This window comes from Pholcus phalangioides, unplaced genomic scaffold (genome assembly GCF_987345545.1).
Source record: "Pholcus phalangioides strain wild (caught in Gottingen) unplaced genomic scaffold, Ppha-v1.0 ptg000013l_1, whole genome shotgun sequence".
NCBI lineage: Eukaryota > Metazoa > Arthropoda > Arachnida > Araneae > Pholcidae > Pholcus > Pholcus phalangioides.
Window position 1 is genome coordinate 29878696 of NW_028301606.1, and position 17386 is coordinate 29896081.

At 34.9% G+C, this 17386-nt stretch overlaps 1 protein-coding gene across 1 annotated transcript in view; it reads left to right on the top strand.

Moving 5' to 3' along the window:
- LOC149078941 (transient receptor potential-gamma protein-like) overlaps positions 1–17386 on the top strand; it is a 140741-nt gene that overhangs the window by 77410 nt on the left and 45945 nt on the right. The window contains exons 3-8 of the mRNA XM_089240470.1: positions 797–1031; positions 1174–1518; positions 9428–9598; positions 11268–11502; positions 13691–13843; positions 15953–16092. Of these exons, the coding sequence (XP_089096596.1) occupies positions 797–1031; positions 1174–1518; positions 9428–9598; positions 11268–11502; positions 13691–13843; positions 15953–16092 (1279 nt within the window). The remainder of the gene's footprint in view (positions 1–796; positions 1032–1173; positions 1519–9427; positions 9599–11267; positions 11503–13690; positions 13844–15952; positions 16093–17386) is intronic.

Here is a 17386-nt window from a genome sequence, read left to right on the forward strand (position 1 = left end):
AGGAACGATTTAGTGTTCCCATTGATTTTCTATTCGTACACCGATTGAACTATTTGGGGGATGTTTCCACTGGTCCCATTCGAACTTGTGAAGGAGTCCCTATATCTGTGCTGCAGTGAGTATGAGTACTGCTTGATTACTGCATGGGTACAAGCTTGTTTATGGAAGAAGACAACATCCCTCTTTTTTTGTTCAGTATAAACATTGGCGGCAACTTCTTCGGGAAAGTGTGCTAAAATATGATAAATGCCTTGATGGAAATGGTAATATGTAAAAATATGTGTATAGCAGAAAGTTAGAACTACATTTTGTCCAAAATAAAGTTATTAAGTTTACTTACTTTACTTTTAATTCCCTTTACAGGAATAAAAACACCTTCGAATTAACAAAAAATACAATTCTTTTATTTATTACAAATACAAATACAACGCCACAACAGGCAAATTGCCCAACGAGGTGGCTGACTTAAGAACATCATGGATCCCCGCCATTTTTTGGAGGCCCTACCTACTACTGCTACACCACACATACATGCACCCCGCCCACCCCCCCCCCCCGCGGAACCCCCAACGAATCGGTACATGCGGGAATGTGCGTGTACGTGTAGTGAGATGAGTGAGTGAGTACTTATGATATATTATTACATGTAACAACCAAGAAAAATTGACGGCTTTTGCTACTAGGCTTCAACTTTGGGATAAACATGAATGATCAAAAACACTGTATATTTTGAATCTGGAATTTAAATGATTAAAACCGGAACTAAATCATACATGTTTGTTTGATCTGTTTTTAGAACGCTGCAGAATAGGCACCAGACATGCTTGAACATAAACTGCGTGGATCCTTTGGGAAGATCAGCCCTTCTCATGGCCATAGACAACGAGAACTTGGAGATGGTGGAGTTGCTCATCGAAAACAGGGTCGAGACAAAAGATGCTCTGCTTCACGCCATAAGCGAAGAATACGTGGAAGCCGTCGAAGTGTTGTTAGAACACGAGGAGGCCACACATACCCCCGGAGAGCCGCACGTAATGCCAAGAGCCATAATTCAATTCATTTCATATTTATTCTCATTTTATAAACTTTTTGTTTATTATTTCACCCCTTATATTAACATATGGATGGGGGAATTGATAATAATAATACATATTCTCAAATGTCTTCTCGCAGAGCTGGGAAGCCATCGACCGAGATACGGCCACATTTACTCCAGACGTGACTCCTCTCATACTTGCAGCTCACCGTGATAATTACGAGATCATAAAGATCCTCTTGGACCGAGGTGCGACCCTCCCAGCCCCGCACGATATCAGATGTGCATGTTGCGATTGTGTCAAATCAAGTTCAGAGGATTCTCTCAGGCATTCGAGATCCAGGATAAACTCTTACAGGGCTTTGGCTTCGCCTTCACTCATCGCACTGTCTTCCAAGGATCCCATCCTGACAGCGTTCGAACTGGGATTTGAGTTACGGCGACTGAGCTTCCTGGAACACGAATTCAAGTGTGAATACCAGGTAAAACAAAATAAAAAATATATATATATATATGTTACAGTAAATGTAATAAATCCAGCTAACAATAATTAACCTACATAATAACTGATTATTATGAATAATCGTCGAGCATTTTGGTAAGTTTGATAAATTTCGGTGATTATGCATAGTACGCAAGCGTCGTTGTTAAATTTAATAAGTACTAAAAAATTATAATTTTTACTGGTGATTATGCATAATACCAAGTGTCGCGTCGTTGGTAAATATGATAAATAGTAGGGTAGACCGTGGAAGGTTTACACACTTTTTAAACTACTGTTTTTCTTCTTTTAGCCATTACACAAATTTTCTCATTTTTATTACTAATTAATTAGTTAGGCCTTAAGATACATTGGGCATAATTTTATTTGTCTTAAAATATTCAATTTTTTAATTAAATTATTTTCTTTACTATGATGTCACCTGTGTAAATTTGCGCCGTGACCGGGGCAAGATTACACAAAACCTGGGGTACATTTACACACCACTGAAAATGATGAAATATGAGGCTTACTGTGAATAAAATACAACAAATTAATCCCAAAGAAACTCAAAAGTACGTAGTAAGATTACCATAAGCGTACGCAGAATTCTCTGGGGGGGGGGGGTCAATTTTTTTTCTTCTCAGGGAGGGGGGGGGGGCTTTACGGTTTTTCCTGCAAAATAACACTATAATCTCGGTTTGGGAAGGGGGTATAGAACCCTAAACACCCCCCCCCCCCCCACCTTTGCGCACGCTAATGACGATTACAAACATTAATTATGGTGAATCCTTATCTGTTTCGAATTCGCTTTCACAATTTATACAAACAAAAAATTTTGAATTCCCTGTGGTAATACAATCCTCATGTGCCCGCTTCTTATATTGGGTCCATTGTACCCACTGTTCGGCAGGTTTTGAATTTTTGTGTAATCTTAAACAGTAAATGCACTCACAGTTTTCATCGTCATGCTCGTCATCACAGTCAAATGCTTCATTGGTTTTTTTGTTTCTTTTTGTGCTTGACATTTTCTACTTGCTGATTTGCTTCAACATTTCATTCCTGAGCTGCGAGGTTGTCCTCTCATCTTGTCACAGCTCCGGAAGACAGCACACCAGGTGTGCTAGACTCATTTGGATTTTTTTTTTATATTCATCAAATTTAACAACGAAACTTGATTATTATGCATAATCACCGGTAAAAGTGATAATGTTTTCAGGTATTTATAAAATTTACCAACGACTTTTGTGTGGGAATTATGCATACTCACCGGTAAATGTGATAAATTTATGGAACTTACCAAGACGATTGGCAAGTATGTATAATAACCAATTTATCACATTTACCGTATACACACATACATTCCTTCTAATATTTATTAAAATATATATACAGTAGTTACAATAACTATTTCAGTCTGTCTGTTCTACCAGTGAAACAGCGTGCCATATAATTATAATTTTAATGTAAACGAAAACATGGTGTTTTAAAAACGCATAATAATAACCAATTTATCACATTCACCGTATACACACATGCAAGTCTTCTAATATTTATTAAACTATACAGTAGTTATAATAACTATTTCAGTCTGTCTGTCTGTTCTACCAATGAAACAACGTACCATATAATAATAATTTTGATGTAAACGAAAACATGGTGTTTCGAAAACAAAAGGCGAAACCAAAATTTAAAAAAAAAAAGAGTATTTGTATATGAACCCCCCGTGTGTTAAAAAAACGGCAATATTTAATCTCGCGGTCTTCAACGCAGGGTCCCATGAAGCCACGTCTAGCATTCAAAGCTTCTTGCCATTGGTATTTTTAGAAAAAATAGCCCCCGAAAATTTTTCGAAACGGCTAAAAAATTGAAAGATCACCGGTAAAATTAAATTAGAAAAATAATTTAAGTCCGTGGACCACTGAGAGTTATACTGAAATCGTATAAATTGAAAGAGTGGCATAGAAATATGAAATGATTTCGTGATTCATCAGTAACGCTTTGTATTTGATATAGTACCAGAACTCTGGGGAAGTGGGGGGGGGGGGAGAGGTCCCGAGGCCCAAATGTAACGCCCGAGAAAGTAACGCTGTATATTTGATACATTACCAGGACTGTCTTGACAAGTTGGAGTGGGGGGGGGGGAAGTAACGCTGTGTATTTGATACATTACCAGGGCTGTCTTGGCAAGATGGGGGGGGGGGGATCTCAAGACTCAAACTTAACGCTAAAGGAAGTGACGCTGTATATTTGATACATTACCAGGGCTGTCTTGACAAGTTGGAGGAGGAGGAGGGGGGGGGGGTTTCGAAGCTCAAACAAATTTTTTGAGCGCATTATTTTTAATTTTCTTTTCAGAACTCAGAAGTCGGCATAAAAAAAAGTATACCTAATAGCGGAAATTATTATTGCAGAAATGTTTAAAAACATCTTAACGGGATGGGAGGGGGGAATCTGAATTTTTTTGAAATAAATAATTCCAAAATTTCTGAAATCAATTCATAATTGATAAAACTTCTAATATACATATTCTGAAACTATTCTAGAAAAATGATTCCAGAATAATGCATAAAGAAATCATTTTTAAAACAAATAGTTTAAAAGTCGATGAAAGAAATAAAAAAGAATCAATGAAAAAAATAATAATTAAGAAAACAATAAAAAGGAATCATTTTACGACGTATTACCCCCCTGCGTTAGAGGTTGTTGTGTTTTTAGTTTTAAAATTAAATTACCCGATCCGAAATCATACGTCACTAATATTCATATCTTTATTTGTGACTTTTCCCGAACACGGAAGGGAAATCGCATTATAGCTCGTTTATTGATCGAAATCCATAAAAAAAAGTTTATTAGATATCACTTATATACTCGTGCTTCAAATTTATGATCCATGGATTTTGAAATGTGTTTCAATTTTAATTCCTGTTAGTCATTCGAGACTGATTCATAATTGGAAGAATAAAAAAAGAGTAATTAACAACAGAAAAAATGTTAATGAATCACCTAACTGTTCCACTAATTAATGAAGATAAGAAGTAAACAGTGATTAATATAAGTGTACATTAATCGTGTCGTACTCATCGTTAAAACAGGAGTATTCGTAGATTGGAGAGGAGAATTAATGACGGGGATCAATGAATAACAATAATAATCACCAAAAACTTTCCTCTGGAGACACATTGCCATGTTAATTAAAAACGGGAGCTTTGGTAATGACGGTAATGGTGATAATAGTAATAATAATAATACATCTCTCCCCGAAACTTAATGCAACGATGGTATCGAGACCCTCGAATGATGGAGTGGATGCAGTCTCGAGCACAATCACCGTACGCTTGTGTTAATTCCATTTTCGTAATTGTGAAAAGTTATCGCCATTCAATTAAGTCATTTTGGGAATTTGCGATAGTTGTGTAGAAACGGATTCTCTAATTATTTTCACTAATTAAGGATCTGGTTTATAGTAAATCAGTTAAAATGATCAATTAAATAATGTAGTTTGTTTTAGACTCGTCAAGAATAATAATAGAAGATACGTCTTCTTCAGTTTGGGTTGAAACAAAGGAAAAGGGTGGAAAAAAAATAAATACAAACTTGTATGGGAGGTGGCTGTGCTTAGTACAGTATTCTCAATTGTCTAGCACATAGTTTCCCAACCTTTTTTGTCCCATCGCCCCCTTCTTCAGAAATTTTTTCTCCCATCGCCCCCCAACGCAATCTAACCCATAGGATCCTATGTTAAACCCGTAGCTTCTACCGCCCCCCTGGAACATTCCATCGCCCCCCAGGGGGGGTTAACGCCCACGTTGGGAATCACTGGTCTAGCACAAGCAATTTTTTTTTATTGAATTGTTGATCAGTGGCTACCAATAACCTGTCGAACAGAACCTCTTGAGTCATGGTGCATTTCTTAACTTGGCTATACCAACGCCATCTACAGATAGACTGTAGGAGGTATAGCTGTAGTTATAGGTGTTTGCTGTACTGACAATGACAAAGGGCAAAGAAATAGAGCATACGAATCTTCTGTGTTAACAGCAATGAGTAGTGCCCGGATTATATGCAGTAAAAAGTATATGCTAAACATTAAATGGTACAGCCACCTCGTTGGGCATTTTGCCTGTTGTGGCGTTGTATTTGTATTTGTATATATTTTTACATAGTACATATAAAAAAGAAATATGACCTAAAAATATGCAAATATGTACTTAAAAATACCCAAAAATGCACTAAAAATGTCAAAATATGCATTAAAATCTCCAAAATATGAACTAAAAATCATGAAAAAGTTAAAAATTACATAAGTATGTGTATTTAAAAGTGAGAAAATACTCGTATATGAGTTAAAAAATTCACCATGCAAAAAAAAAAAAAGAAAAAAAAAAGGCAAACATAATTTTAAAATGCATATTTTCTATACCTTAGTGCATTATTCATTCGCAAAAAATATCCTCGCACAGGGGCAACGGAAGTGTTTCGAAAATGGGGGTGCTCGTCTTTGATTTTAAATAGAAATTTTTGATTTTGGAATGGATTCTGGAATTGCTCGGACCCATGCTACAAATTACTGAGGGTGCTCGGGCACTCACGGCACTCCCAGCTCCGACGTCGCTGTCCTCACAGATGTACATAACATGAAAATAGCTTCTACATTTTTTTCCCAAGTATTTCTAATTTCTAGTTAGTTGCAGCTGCTGAGTAACGAAATGCCAGTAAATAATATGTTACTGGTATTATTTCTAGAAATAGCGTCACAAAAGTGGTAAATTTTTGTTCACCTCATATTTAACCTTTGACATTTGACTCAAAGAAAGAGAGAGAGACTGAATCCTACCTGCTTGAAAAAAAAAACCCCGACGTTATGAAAATATTATCAGCAATATTCGTTTCAGAAACTTTAAAAAAAAGTAATTAAGTGTAAAAAGTAATTAATTATTGTTGTGTAAGAAATGTGCACTTATTCTTTAAAAATTCTTTGATTTTATGCATTAATCATAAAAAAGTTAAAATATTCAAATTCATAGCCAATTTTTAAACGAAATCATTCATATCGTGATAAAGAAAATGATTACAAAGGCTATAATAAACAGTTAAAAAGAAATTAAAAGTTGCAAAGAAAGTGGATGCTTTTTACTGTAATAAATTTATAAACTGTGGTAAGAACGTCAAGAAACAGTGGAAAGTTACTAATAATATCATAAATCGAAAAATAAATAAAATAGTTGCTCCAATACTGACTCTAAAACATTAGTTGATGAAATGAATGCATTTTTTATTAATTCTGTAATAACTGAAGATTTTGAATTAATAGATGAAATAGAGCTTTTAGTACCAAACCAGTAATTCTATATTCGTTACTGAGATAGAGGAAAGGAATGTAAAGAATTTAATAAATAAATTTGAAAATAATAAGCGGTGGCTTATGATGGAATTACACCAAAAATGTAAAATACTGTCAGTAAATACCATTTAATGTTAGTAACCCCCATTATAAACTCTTCAATTCTCAGTGAAGCTTTCATTGATAATTTAAAGTGTGCTCTTGTCAGGTGAATGATACACATAATCAGGTAATGTGCACGAATTCAAGAAGTGTCGTCTGATCTCGATCTCGCCTATTTTTTCGAAAATTTCGGAAAAAATAATGAAGCACAAAATTATAAATTTTCTAAATAAATTTAATTTTTTTTTCGAGAAAGCAATTCGATTTCCTTGAAAACAAGAATACCGAAATGGCAATTTTGAAATTTTCAGAAAAAGTATTAATGCCAGCAATAGAATCCTTGCTATATTTTTAGACTTGAAAAAGCCTTTGATAGTGCCGATCATCCGATTATCATTCATAAGAGGCAACACTTATCACTAATTTAAAAGTTATTTGTCAAATAGAATGCAAGCGGTTAAAATAAATGATACAATGGGTACATATAGGATTATTAAAAATGGTATCCTTGTGTGGGATCCACAGGGTTCTGTTCTTGGACCAATTTCATTTCTAATCTTCGTTAATGAGATCAATAATCTGGATCTACATGGTGATTTGATTAACTATGCCGATGTCACAGCTATTGTTTTGTCAGAACCAGCATGCTGAAATCTGATACTGAAGAAGATTTAACATAAATTAACATTTGGTTGAGGCATAATATACGTTAACCTTGAATCTCAACGAAACTAAATATATAAATTTTCAATTATACAATAGAAATATTGAAACACTTATAATTCGATGTCATGAGTTTGGATGTTCTGGTGACCGATGTTTCTGCTCGATTGTTTTGGAAACTGAATTAAATATTTAGAAGTCACTATAAACAAAAATTTTAAATGGAACTGTCATGTAACTGTAATCAATAAGAATATAAAGCACACCAATGTTCGTTTATATTGCTTGAAAAATATTATATCTCCTCAATTTTTTCATTTATACACTTTATTTTGCTTGATTCTATTAAGTTATTCAGTATACTATAAATGTGTTTGGAGAGGTGATTATGAGTTAACTTGAATGTTATATTATAAGTGCCCTGAAAAAAAACTATAAATATTATTTCCTTTCATAACTATACCATCTGCCTATAATTATAAATCAGTCTACAGATTTAATATTGAAAAACTATACATATACCGAAGTCTGATGTTTATTTATAAAATAAACTACTTGGTTTGAAATCAGACAATGCCCAACAAACACACGTCTTCGTCGAGGTTATCAATATCTTTGCATGCAATATTTTTTATACAACCTGAAGAAACATTAACCCAAAAGCAAGTCATATATTTGGCCCCATTATATTTTAATAACCTGCCAAATGAAACAAAATATGAAAATGAATGCTGCCTGGCAGTTGAGTGGTTAGGGAACTGGCTTCTCACTGTGCAGGTCTGGGTTCGAATTCCGGTTCGGGCATTGATATTTATTAACACTAACAAATCCCCTGGACGGATCATGCTGATCCCTTGGGAATACGTGAGGATCACATTATTATTCAATTAAGAGCTTTCAAAAACTAATAATTAATTACGTTTGTCTTTTACTGCAATAAGAAAGTGCTTCTCGGCCACCAGTATACAGTGTTGTCACACAAAAGCCTCTATGATATTTGTGTTTATTTGTATATTTTGTTTAGTACTTGATATTATGAGTGTTTGCCACCGCGGAAAAATTTAAGTTGTATACTGTGGACGGATCAAGCGATCCCTTGAGTAGGACAATGTGTGCATACAGTCGAATCCCGTTTTAACGAATACCGTTATAGCGAAAATCTCGTTTTAACGAACATTCCCTAAATATCTTCTCTCTAATCCCTTAAATAAGTTTACATAGGAACAATGCAAAAACCTGAAATTCCTTTATAACGGAATTTCGTTTTGGTTTCATTAAACGAAAGTTTTATTTGGTCAGAATATGATGATGATAAGTATGTTGCTAGTTTTCTTTCATTTCTGCGTTTCATAAACACACTTTTGGGAACGGGTTTCCGACAGCTCAACAAAAAAAAAAATTCTTAATGAGGAGGGGGAATTAGGCAGACACAGCAAAGAAAATTTCTTAACTCATTTTCTCGAGTTATAAAATTTGTGCTGTGCACGAAGTAGAGGCAAATGTTTCAACGGTATATACGGTATTTGTGTATAATCCTGCTTCACTTGAACGCAATCCAAGAATCAATGGGATAATCTTTTTTTGATGCAAAGGTTCTTTTTCTGTCTGATCATTTTGTGAAATGTACTCAAGACTTGAATGTCGATTATTTCAAGTGCCGTGTATTGTTTTTTTAGGTTTGAACTGAAAATTCACTTCTCACTTTGCGCCCTAAGGAGAACTTTAAAATTTTCTATTCTTCTTGCCCCTGTGTTTCTGATAATACACATGTCTAATGCATAAATTGCAATATATCTTCCAGGATTTGCGCAAGCAATGTCAGGAATTCGCGACTGCTCTCCTGGATCATACCAGAAGTTCCTACGAACTAGAAGTGCTCTTGAACTACGACCCGACGGGCCCTGCGTTCGAACACGGCGATCGCATGCATCTCAGCAGGTTGAAATTGGCCATAAAGCACAAGCAAAAGAAAGTGAGTAGACTGACTATTTTAACTAACTTCGATGCTCTCAAAATCTTCAAAATAATATCGTGAGTTGTTGCAAATGAAATTGCCGTTGAAGATACGTCAGGTTTCTGCTGGTTGCAAAAGAAAACAGGCGTTGACGTATATGCAATAATTTTTATGCTATAGGACAGTCGCACGCGGGTATGCACATATATGTTTTGTTCACCGAGCATTGAATATTAAATAGTACCGATATCAAGTCAATTATACTTATAGAACCCACACCATTAAAAATGCTATGTACAGTAGGTAGAGTTCACATTGGAGAAATGTGCAGCAGAAAAAAAAAAAGATTTTACAACTTTGGGAGGAGCACATGCAAGCCGGTCTCCTCGCAGACCTTGAACATGAACATTCAAGCATTTACCATCTTCAATTCAAAATGTAGATGGTAGCACAAGCAAAATTCTGACAACATATAAATACGTTATAGCTACACATACACTCAGAGCAAATATTCTGGCATGTAGTATTAGCACTAATTAACGCTCAATTAATGTACAAATAAGTTGCCGTTGCTAGTTGGTGTGAAGTACCGAGTATTGAGATCTCGTCTTCTTTACTTAATGGAGATATTTAACAGTCAATGGCAAAATGGTTGCTTTAAAACAACCATCTCAGTATTTCATATAAATCAACCAGAACAAAATTTAATTTATTTCGTCGTTTTTCAGCCCAACGAGGTTGTCTGACGACTTACAAATAGCCTTTCTGAGGCGTTGTGAAGGACAAAGGCAAGTTTGTATATGCATGTGTAAAGCATGAGTGTCTGATTGTGTAAACTAAAATCCAGTCCAACGTCATTCAAACATGCCAGTTTCTTCAATTTTTATGAATTTTTAGACTGTTTACGAAATTATTAATATGTAGTCGAATGTATGTCAATCGAAGTAATGTGAAACAATGTAGGAAATTTTAATTTTAAAAATGTATGTTTAGGAATGTTCACAGAATAAGTTTTGGATTTAACTCTTTTAGACCCTGATGCCACAAATGTGTGGGTTACTTTTTTTCTCACTGTAGAATTTTGTCATTTGCAAATCAGGAACTTATGTCCTGACTTAAAGGATTGTGTAAGTTTTGAGTTAGAAATATGGTGAATATAAGCTTTCATCAGAGGACAACATTTAAAATTGAACTTTCAGGGGTTTTTTAGATGACATCCACACATGAGAAAGTACCTCCGGAAAAAGTGTGATTTATTGCATAAAATTTAGTAATAAAATTTTTGGAAAAAGTTGTATGTGATGAATATACCCTGCTTCATCTCGGTTGAAAAAAATCGAACGATGTGACTTATTTCTAAACAAAATTTTTTTTTTAATTTTAAAATTTGAAAAAGACAAATATTTGCTTACATTTATGCTTTTAATGCGTTTTTGAGTATCAAAAATGCGAAAACATTTCGAAAATTCCAAAAAAATGAATTCTTGGTTCTGAAAGGGTTATTCTATGAATCACACAAGTGCGTGATGGGTTTGTAAATGTCATACTACTCGATATTTCATTTCAAAATTACAGTCACTATTTTCATGTTTTGGAATGGTTCGGAACGGGTGAAGAAAAAAACGAAGTCAACTGGCGTTGAGATTTTCATTGCAATTTTTTATTTGATTATTTTTTTCTTCTTCAGTTCTGCGCGCATCCAAACGTCCAGCAACTCTTAGCTTCCATATGGTACGATGGACTACCGGGATTCCGGCGTAAGAACATAGTACTACAAACTCTAGAGATCTGCCGCATCGGAGCTCTGTTCCCTCTGTATTCAGTGGCTTACATCTTAGCACCTCATTCGACAGCTGGAAGAACATTACGAAAACCTTTCATCAAATTCATTTGTCATTCTGCGTCTTACGTGACTTTTTTATGTAAGATTTTGATGTATTTCTTAAAGCACACATTAAAGATTAAACATTCCTTTGCGGCATGAGTGCAACCACGAGTCCGCGGGAAAAATGCAGCTCCCCAAAGGGGTTCCATCCGGTCCTAAGGTCTTCTGGTAGAAAAATATCAATATATACACACACATACAATACGATAAATACTTAGATAAATACCATATTTCTTTCACAAAAATACGAGAAATCAAGATCCATTCACAATATCGCCAATAATAATCAAAACATTGTCAAATGCAAGTAAGATTGAAAATAATAGTACAAAAAAATTGTTTAAAAAAAACAAGTAAAGTTTACAACCAAAAAAATTGTCAAACGCTAGTAAAGTTGCCAATTACAGACAAAAAATGAGGAAATTCTAGTTAAGTTGCAAACTATCGCTAAAAAGTGCTAAAAATGGCAAATGGAAGGCTACTGCAAGTTACAGTGGGTAAAAATTTAGTTCACCAAAAATATTGAAATACTGTATTTGAAAAATATGTGGGATGAATATATTTATATGGGAATAATATATTAATTATGACAGAGTCATAATATAATTAAGAGCCATGAAAATAATCTTAATTCCTGATTAATTTCAAAAATATAAGAGCTCTTCGTTTAAAATAAGGGAAAAAACGGAACATTTTGTGAAAAAGTTAGTACTGCCAATATTACGGGAATGGCCTGTAAAATTCAGGGTCACAAATGGTCGCCCCATATATTGTTTTACATACAGGGTAACCCGACCGCCCAATATTCATACACGTGGTTCCTCATGAAAACTAATATGGAGAGGCAATTTTCGTTTTTTAGGATCAGATGAATATTTATTGACTTGTAACGTTTTGAATTTTTGTGACGGTCAGTTATGACGGAAGAATTCTCCACTCTTTGTTCTCTAAATATGGTTTTGATTATTGTTTTATATACACTCATAACATAAATGAGATGCCGTAAAAATTGTAAACTGTGTTTGTTAGACTTGATCGTGACAATTTGTAACTGTGATCGATTCCATTCAACAAGCTCAATCATGATTACAATCAAAAGCCGTAGCGCAACCATGCCCCTTGGCTAGAGCCCTATCAGCCCCACCCAAGGGCGACGTAAGCTAAATCTTTCCCATTTGTTTTGCAGTATATTAAATGACTAAAGGGGAAATGGATGACTTCAATGACGTCACGAGCTTTGCGCGGAGGCTTTCTGCTATTGAAGGTGTTGGTTAAGAGGACTGCATGGATTCAACATGTAAATCTTCGGAACTTCTAAATTGGAAGTGGAAAAAAAATCTCATCTGGAAGTTGTTAGTGATACTAAATTCATTTAAACGAAACAAATCAAATGAACACAGGCGTTGCTCAGAGCAAAAACATTTTTAATTTAGGGTATAACGAGATCGCGTAAAAATTTGGAAGTGTGAAAGTGCACGCACACAGAAAGAAAAAAAATGGTTTCCGAGTTTCTTTTTAGGGTTATATCGAATTGTTATCCAGTTAAAAAATGCAAAGTTGTATGTTTAGTGTACGTTCGGGGAATTTGGCAGGATTTTGAAGCAGCGTCATTAATTTTCAAAGCATTATAACTCATTAATTATGGGTCACATCAAAAAACTGAAAACACTTTCCATATTAGTTTTTCACAAAGAATCTTCCTTTTTCCTTTTTTTCAAACCGAGCACAATTCAGGTCTATCGCACGGGCAATTTACTGCCTAGTAAGTTGTGCCGGAAGTGTAAATGTGTACCTAACAGTCTGAGTGCGTATCCAGTATTGTGTCTGATTTTTTCAGCGCTGCCATCTATTCGTCGGAAGTGAAGTGAGTGAAGTGTAATAATTGGATATTTGTATCGCGTTTGTAGGCCTGTTGCTTTCTGTGGCGAGACCTTTTAACGGAGAGATTGACTCTCATTCGCGTCTGGAACCACAGAAAATCACGTTTGTAATTATTGGGTGGGTGATAGTTACCATCATGTATACAACGCTTCTGGCCCTCGAGCTGCAGAAATACCGCATATCTGTAACGTGGACTAAAAATGTACTGCTTTACAGTCTTGAACCTTAAACACCGTCGTGGAGCACGTAGATCTTCCTGGCTAATTTCATGTTCAAAAAAAAATTAGTTTTCATTTTTAAAAACCATTTTACCTCTGACGTGAGATTTTATACTTACATTGCAGGTTTGCTCATTCTTGCGTCCCAGAGGATAGAATCGGTGATCATGGAATGGTTTGGAACGGATGACTTGAAGAAAAAAATCAAGTCGACCGTCACCACAAAGAGAGGAGCCCCACCAAGTATCGTGGAATGGATGATACTAGCTTGGGTAGTTGGTGAGTCTCACATTCTTCATCTCCAAAAATAGCCATCGGAGATTGTGAAGATTTAAATTATGATAATCACGCAATCAGCGATCGACAGCTTCCGGGGGCCAATACGTTTTAGCAAATTTTATACATTATTTTCAGTCCTTACAGAGTTTTAAGAAATAATAACTTAGTATGTTTTCTGTATATTACAGTCACAAAAAAAGTTCCAGGATAACAATATTACTCCCGTGAATACCTACTCATACCTACAGAGGGATATAGACTTGGTTGAATGGCTGCAGAGACGAGCTACGCATGTTTTTGTTGGCACGCGGGCTTGAGTTATGAAGAGGGACTTCTTTTTTTAAAGGTGTTTACATTGGAAGAACGCAGGTGTTGGGGGGGGGGGGATATGATCGAATTGTTCAGAATTTTCAACAGGATGAATAGGATTGACCATGAATTATTAATACGCCGTGAGTCGACGGCTTTGATAAGGGAGACCCAGTATCGATTGGTAATGCACAATTCTAAGTTGTGGTGTCGCAGGGAAATTTTCTCTAATAGGGATGCTAATTTATGGAATAGCTTACCCCCCCCCCCCTTCCTTCTGATTTTTCCTTCTGATAAATTTCAAAAGTTAGAAATTATTTTCCCTCATAATTGGGGGAAAATGTCATCTGCACTATATCATCAAAATTTCGACAAAACACTTAAGAAGCAATATAAATAGCGTTAGGAATTCCCAGGATAATATGGATTGGACGAGATGGATCCTTGTTATGGCCACCTCGATTTCCAGAATTAACCACCTTTGATTTGTTATTGTGGGAATGTCAAAGACAAGTTTACGCTTCACGCGTAACCAAAATCGAGGAACTAGAGAAAAGAATCACGGAATTGTTCGAGCCTCTTCCGTAACCCATGCTAGCAGATACGTGGGTTCAAATTAAGGATCATTTAGATCAGTGTACCCCAACCCTTTTTAGACCATGCCCCACCAAAGCATCTCCGACCCCTAGTAGAACATTTGTGAGGTGGGTAACCCCGCTCCCGTGAAGCTTCATAATTTCAACAATAACGATTTTTTTTTGTTACGTAAAAATAATTTTTTATTTCGCAACCCGGGGGTTTTGTCCCCTCCCTCTCAATTTCTGTCTCTTAAGAGAGTTATTGTTACTTTGAGCTATTATTACCTGTAATAATACCTCACTATAAAATTTTCTGCGTCTGACTGTGTTCAAGTGTTTGTTCTGCATGTACTTAAAAAATATTTTCAAAGTATTTTTAACATAAACTGCTACAGGCAGTATATATATATGCTAATATGTTTTCCACTAAAATTCTCTTTTCTCAAAACACCACTCATTCAAATGAAAAACTTGAAACGTTTTCTCTCCCAACACTATGATGTTACATACTTTAACAAGAGAATTTTTAATTAAAATCATTTAAAAAAAATTTATGACAAAAAATATGGGTAAATTTTTGGGGATTTTCGAAAAAATATTTATCTTGTTTTGAAGTTAAAATTACAGAAAAAAAAATACCCAATGATTATAAAATCCTAAATGCTCGTGTTAAATTGTATAAAAAAATATCCGTAGTATTTGCGGGAAAACAAACGAGTTCAAACAAGCGAATGTAAATTTCTAAATGTTCTTTAAAAGAAGGAGATTTTTCCCCATAGGAAAGCATGGGAAGCCAAGATCGTGCACCAACCCCCTTAAAGCGTTAAGAGCATCAACTCCTACTGAGGATGACCGTTTTCACCCGGACACTCTCTTTCAATAGACGGAAGTCACCAAAATCTTATCAGTTCCTTGACTCATCATAATTTGTTTTCACGGTATGGTATTCAGTATAGCATCATTACAGCTAATACGCAAAATAAAAAAGGTGCTAAAAAGTCAACGAACTCATGAAACCACAGATCCTGAAAAAAATGAAATAAAATCTCGAATGCATTGAGTGTTTTTCCCGATTTGTAAATACAGACGTGCTTGTGTTTCCTCATGTACAGAAGCATCCGTCGTCCCCTGCTCAAATATTCATGCTATATTCACTTTTGTTGTTTGCTTCTGCTGATCCTCGCTGTGTTTGTATGGTCATGTTATTCCATGGATCTCGTAGGATTAATCTGGAGCGAAATCAAAGAGCTGTGGGAGCTCGGCTTGATGGAATACGTGGCCGACATGTGGAATATCATCGACTTCATCACGAATTCCTTGTACGTGGCAACCATAGCTCTCAGGGTGGTCGCTTATTTCCAGGTATACATACGCTCTATATGCCTTTTCCTTTGGTGCTTACTTTTCATCTTTCGCGCTTTGCTTAGTGTAATAGAGTTTCTAGTGTTACTGAGATATTTTTCCTGTTTGATATTTCTCAGTATATTTATATCTTGTAGCAAATAAAATAACCTGATGAAGGGAAGATGGTGCGTATACAGGGTGCGCCATAAATTCGTAAATGGTTTAAAAATTCATAAAAATTAAAGAAATTGATATATTTGAAAGCGGTTTGTGACGAAGTTTTATTTTCACGGAGGGGGATTTATATGGTACAGAATGAAAGTTATAACTTTTGTCGAAAGAGGGAGCTGCATGGAAGAAGATCACCGGAAATATGCAAATCTGTCCCATAAAACTCGGGGGTGTACGATTAAATTCTGTATTTCCCTCTTACTGGCGCTTACATAATGCTTTCATTGTGATATTGGAATTTCTGGGCAAAGCACTATTGGTGAAATTATGTTACTTCAGCCACGAATCTCCGGCTGAACCTTTGCGAGTATTTCAGTCACAGAAGAGATTGAAGAAATGTTCTGGTCAAAAATTCTGTTATTTGCTTTTGTACAGCGTCCTTTACCGACAAAAATTTGAACCAATATGTTTCTGTACAAAAAAGAAATTTCTCTTCGTGAGAATAAATTTTTCGCAAAAATCGCATTCAAATGTGCAAATTCTTTCAATTTTTATACATTCTTTTTTTTTTATTAATAATTCAAAACAGCACACATAAATACATGGACACAGATATACAAAATAAAATAAAGACAACAGAACAAAAAACAAAACATACACTATGCAGCTCTTAGGGACCCATTTGGTCCGTCCTAGAGCTTAATAAATATTATATATAATAAACGGCACGCTCGATTTATATTTATTTCATTTCATTCATTTTTTTTTTCTAGATATTTCAAATTTTTCCTTGGTTACCTATTTATATTTTCAATAAACCTTTCAAAAATTCGTTATAGAGTTTGAGAATGTGAAGATTTCTTTCTTGAGATGTTTATTTATTCTAAGGTCTGATAATTTTTTTCAGAATTTGTTACAAATAGTTGGTCCTAGGTAATTTATACTTTTTTGAACAAGGTATTTGTTTGTTTTTGGAGTTATATACAAGAAGTTGTATCTATTTGAGGTTCTATCGTTATTAGTTTTAAGAAATAAATTATGGTTTTTAGTCATAAAAATTATCATTTTATACACATAAATTTGTCTTAGATCAAGTATTAAAATTTCTGATTTCATAGATCTGGATTATTAAATAACATTA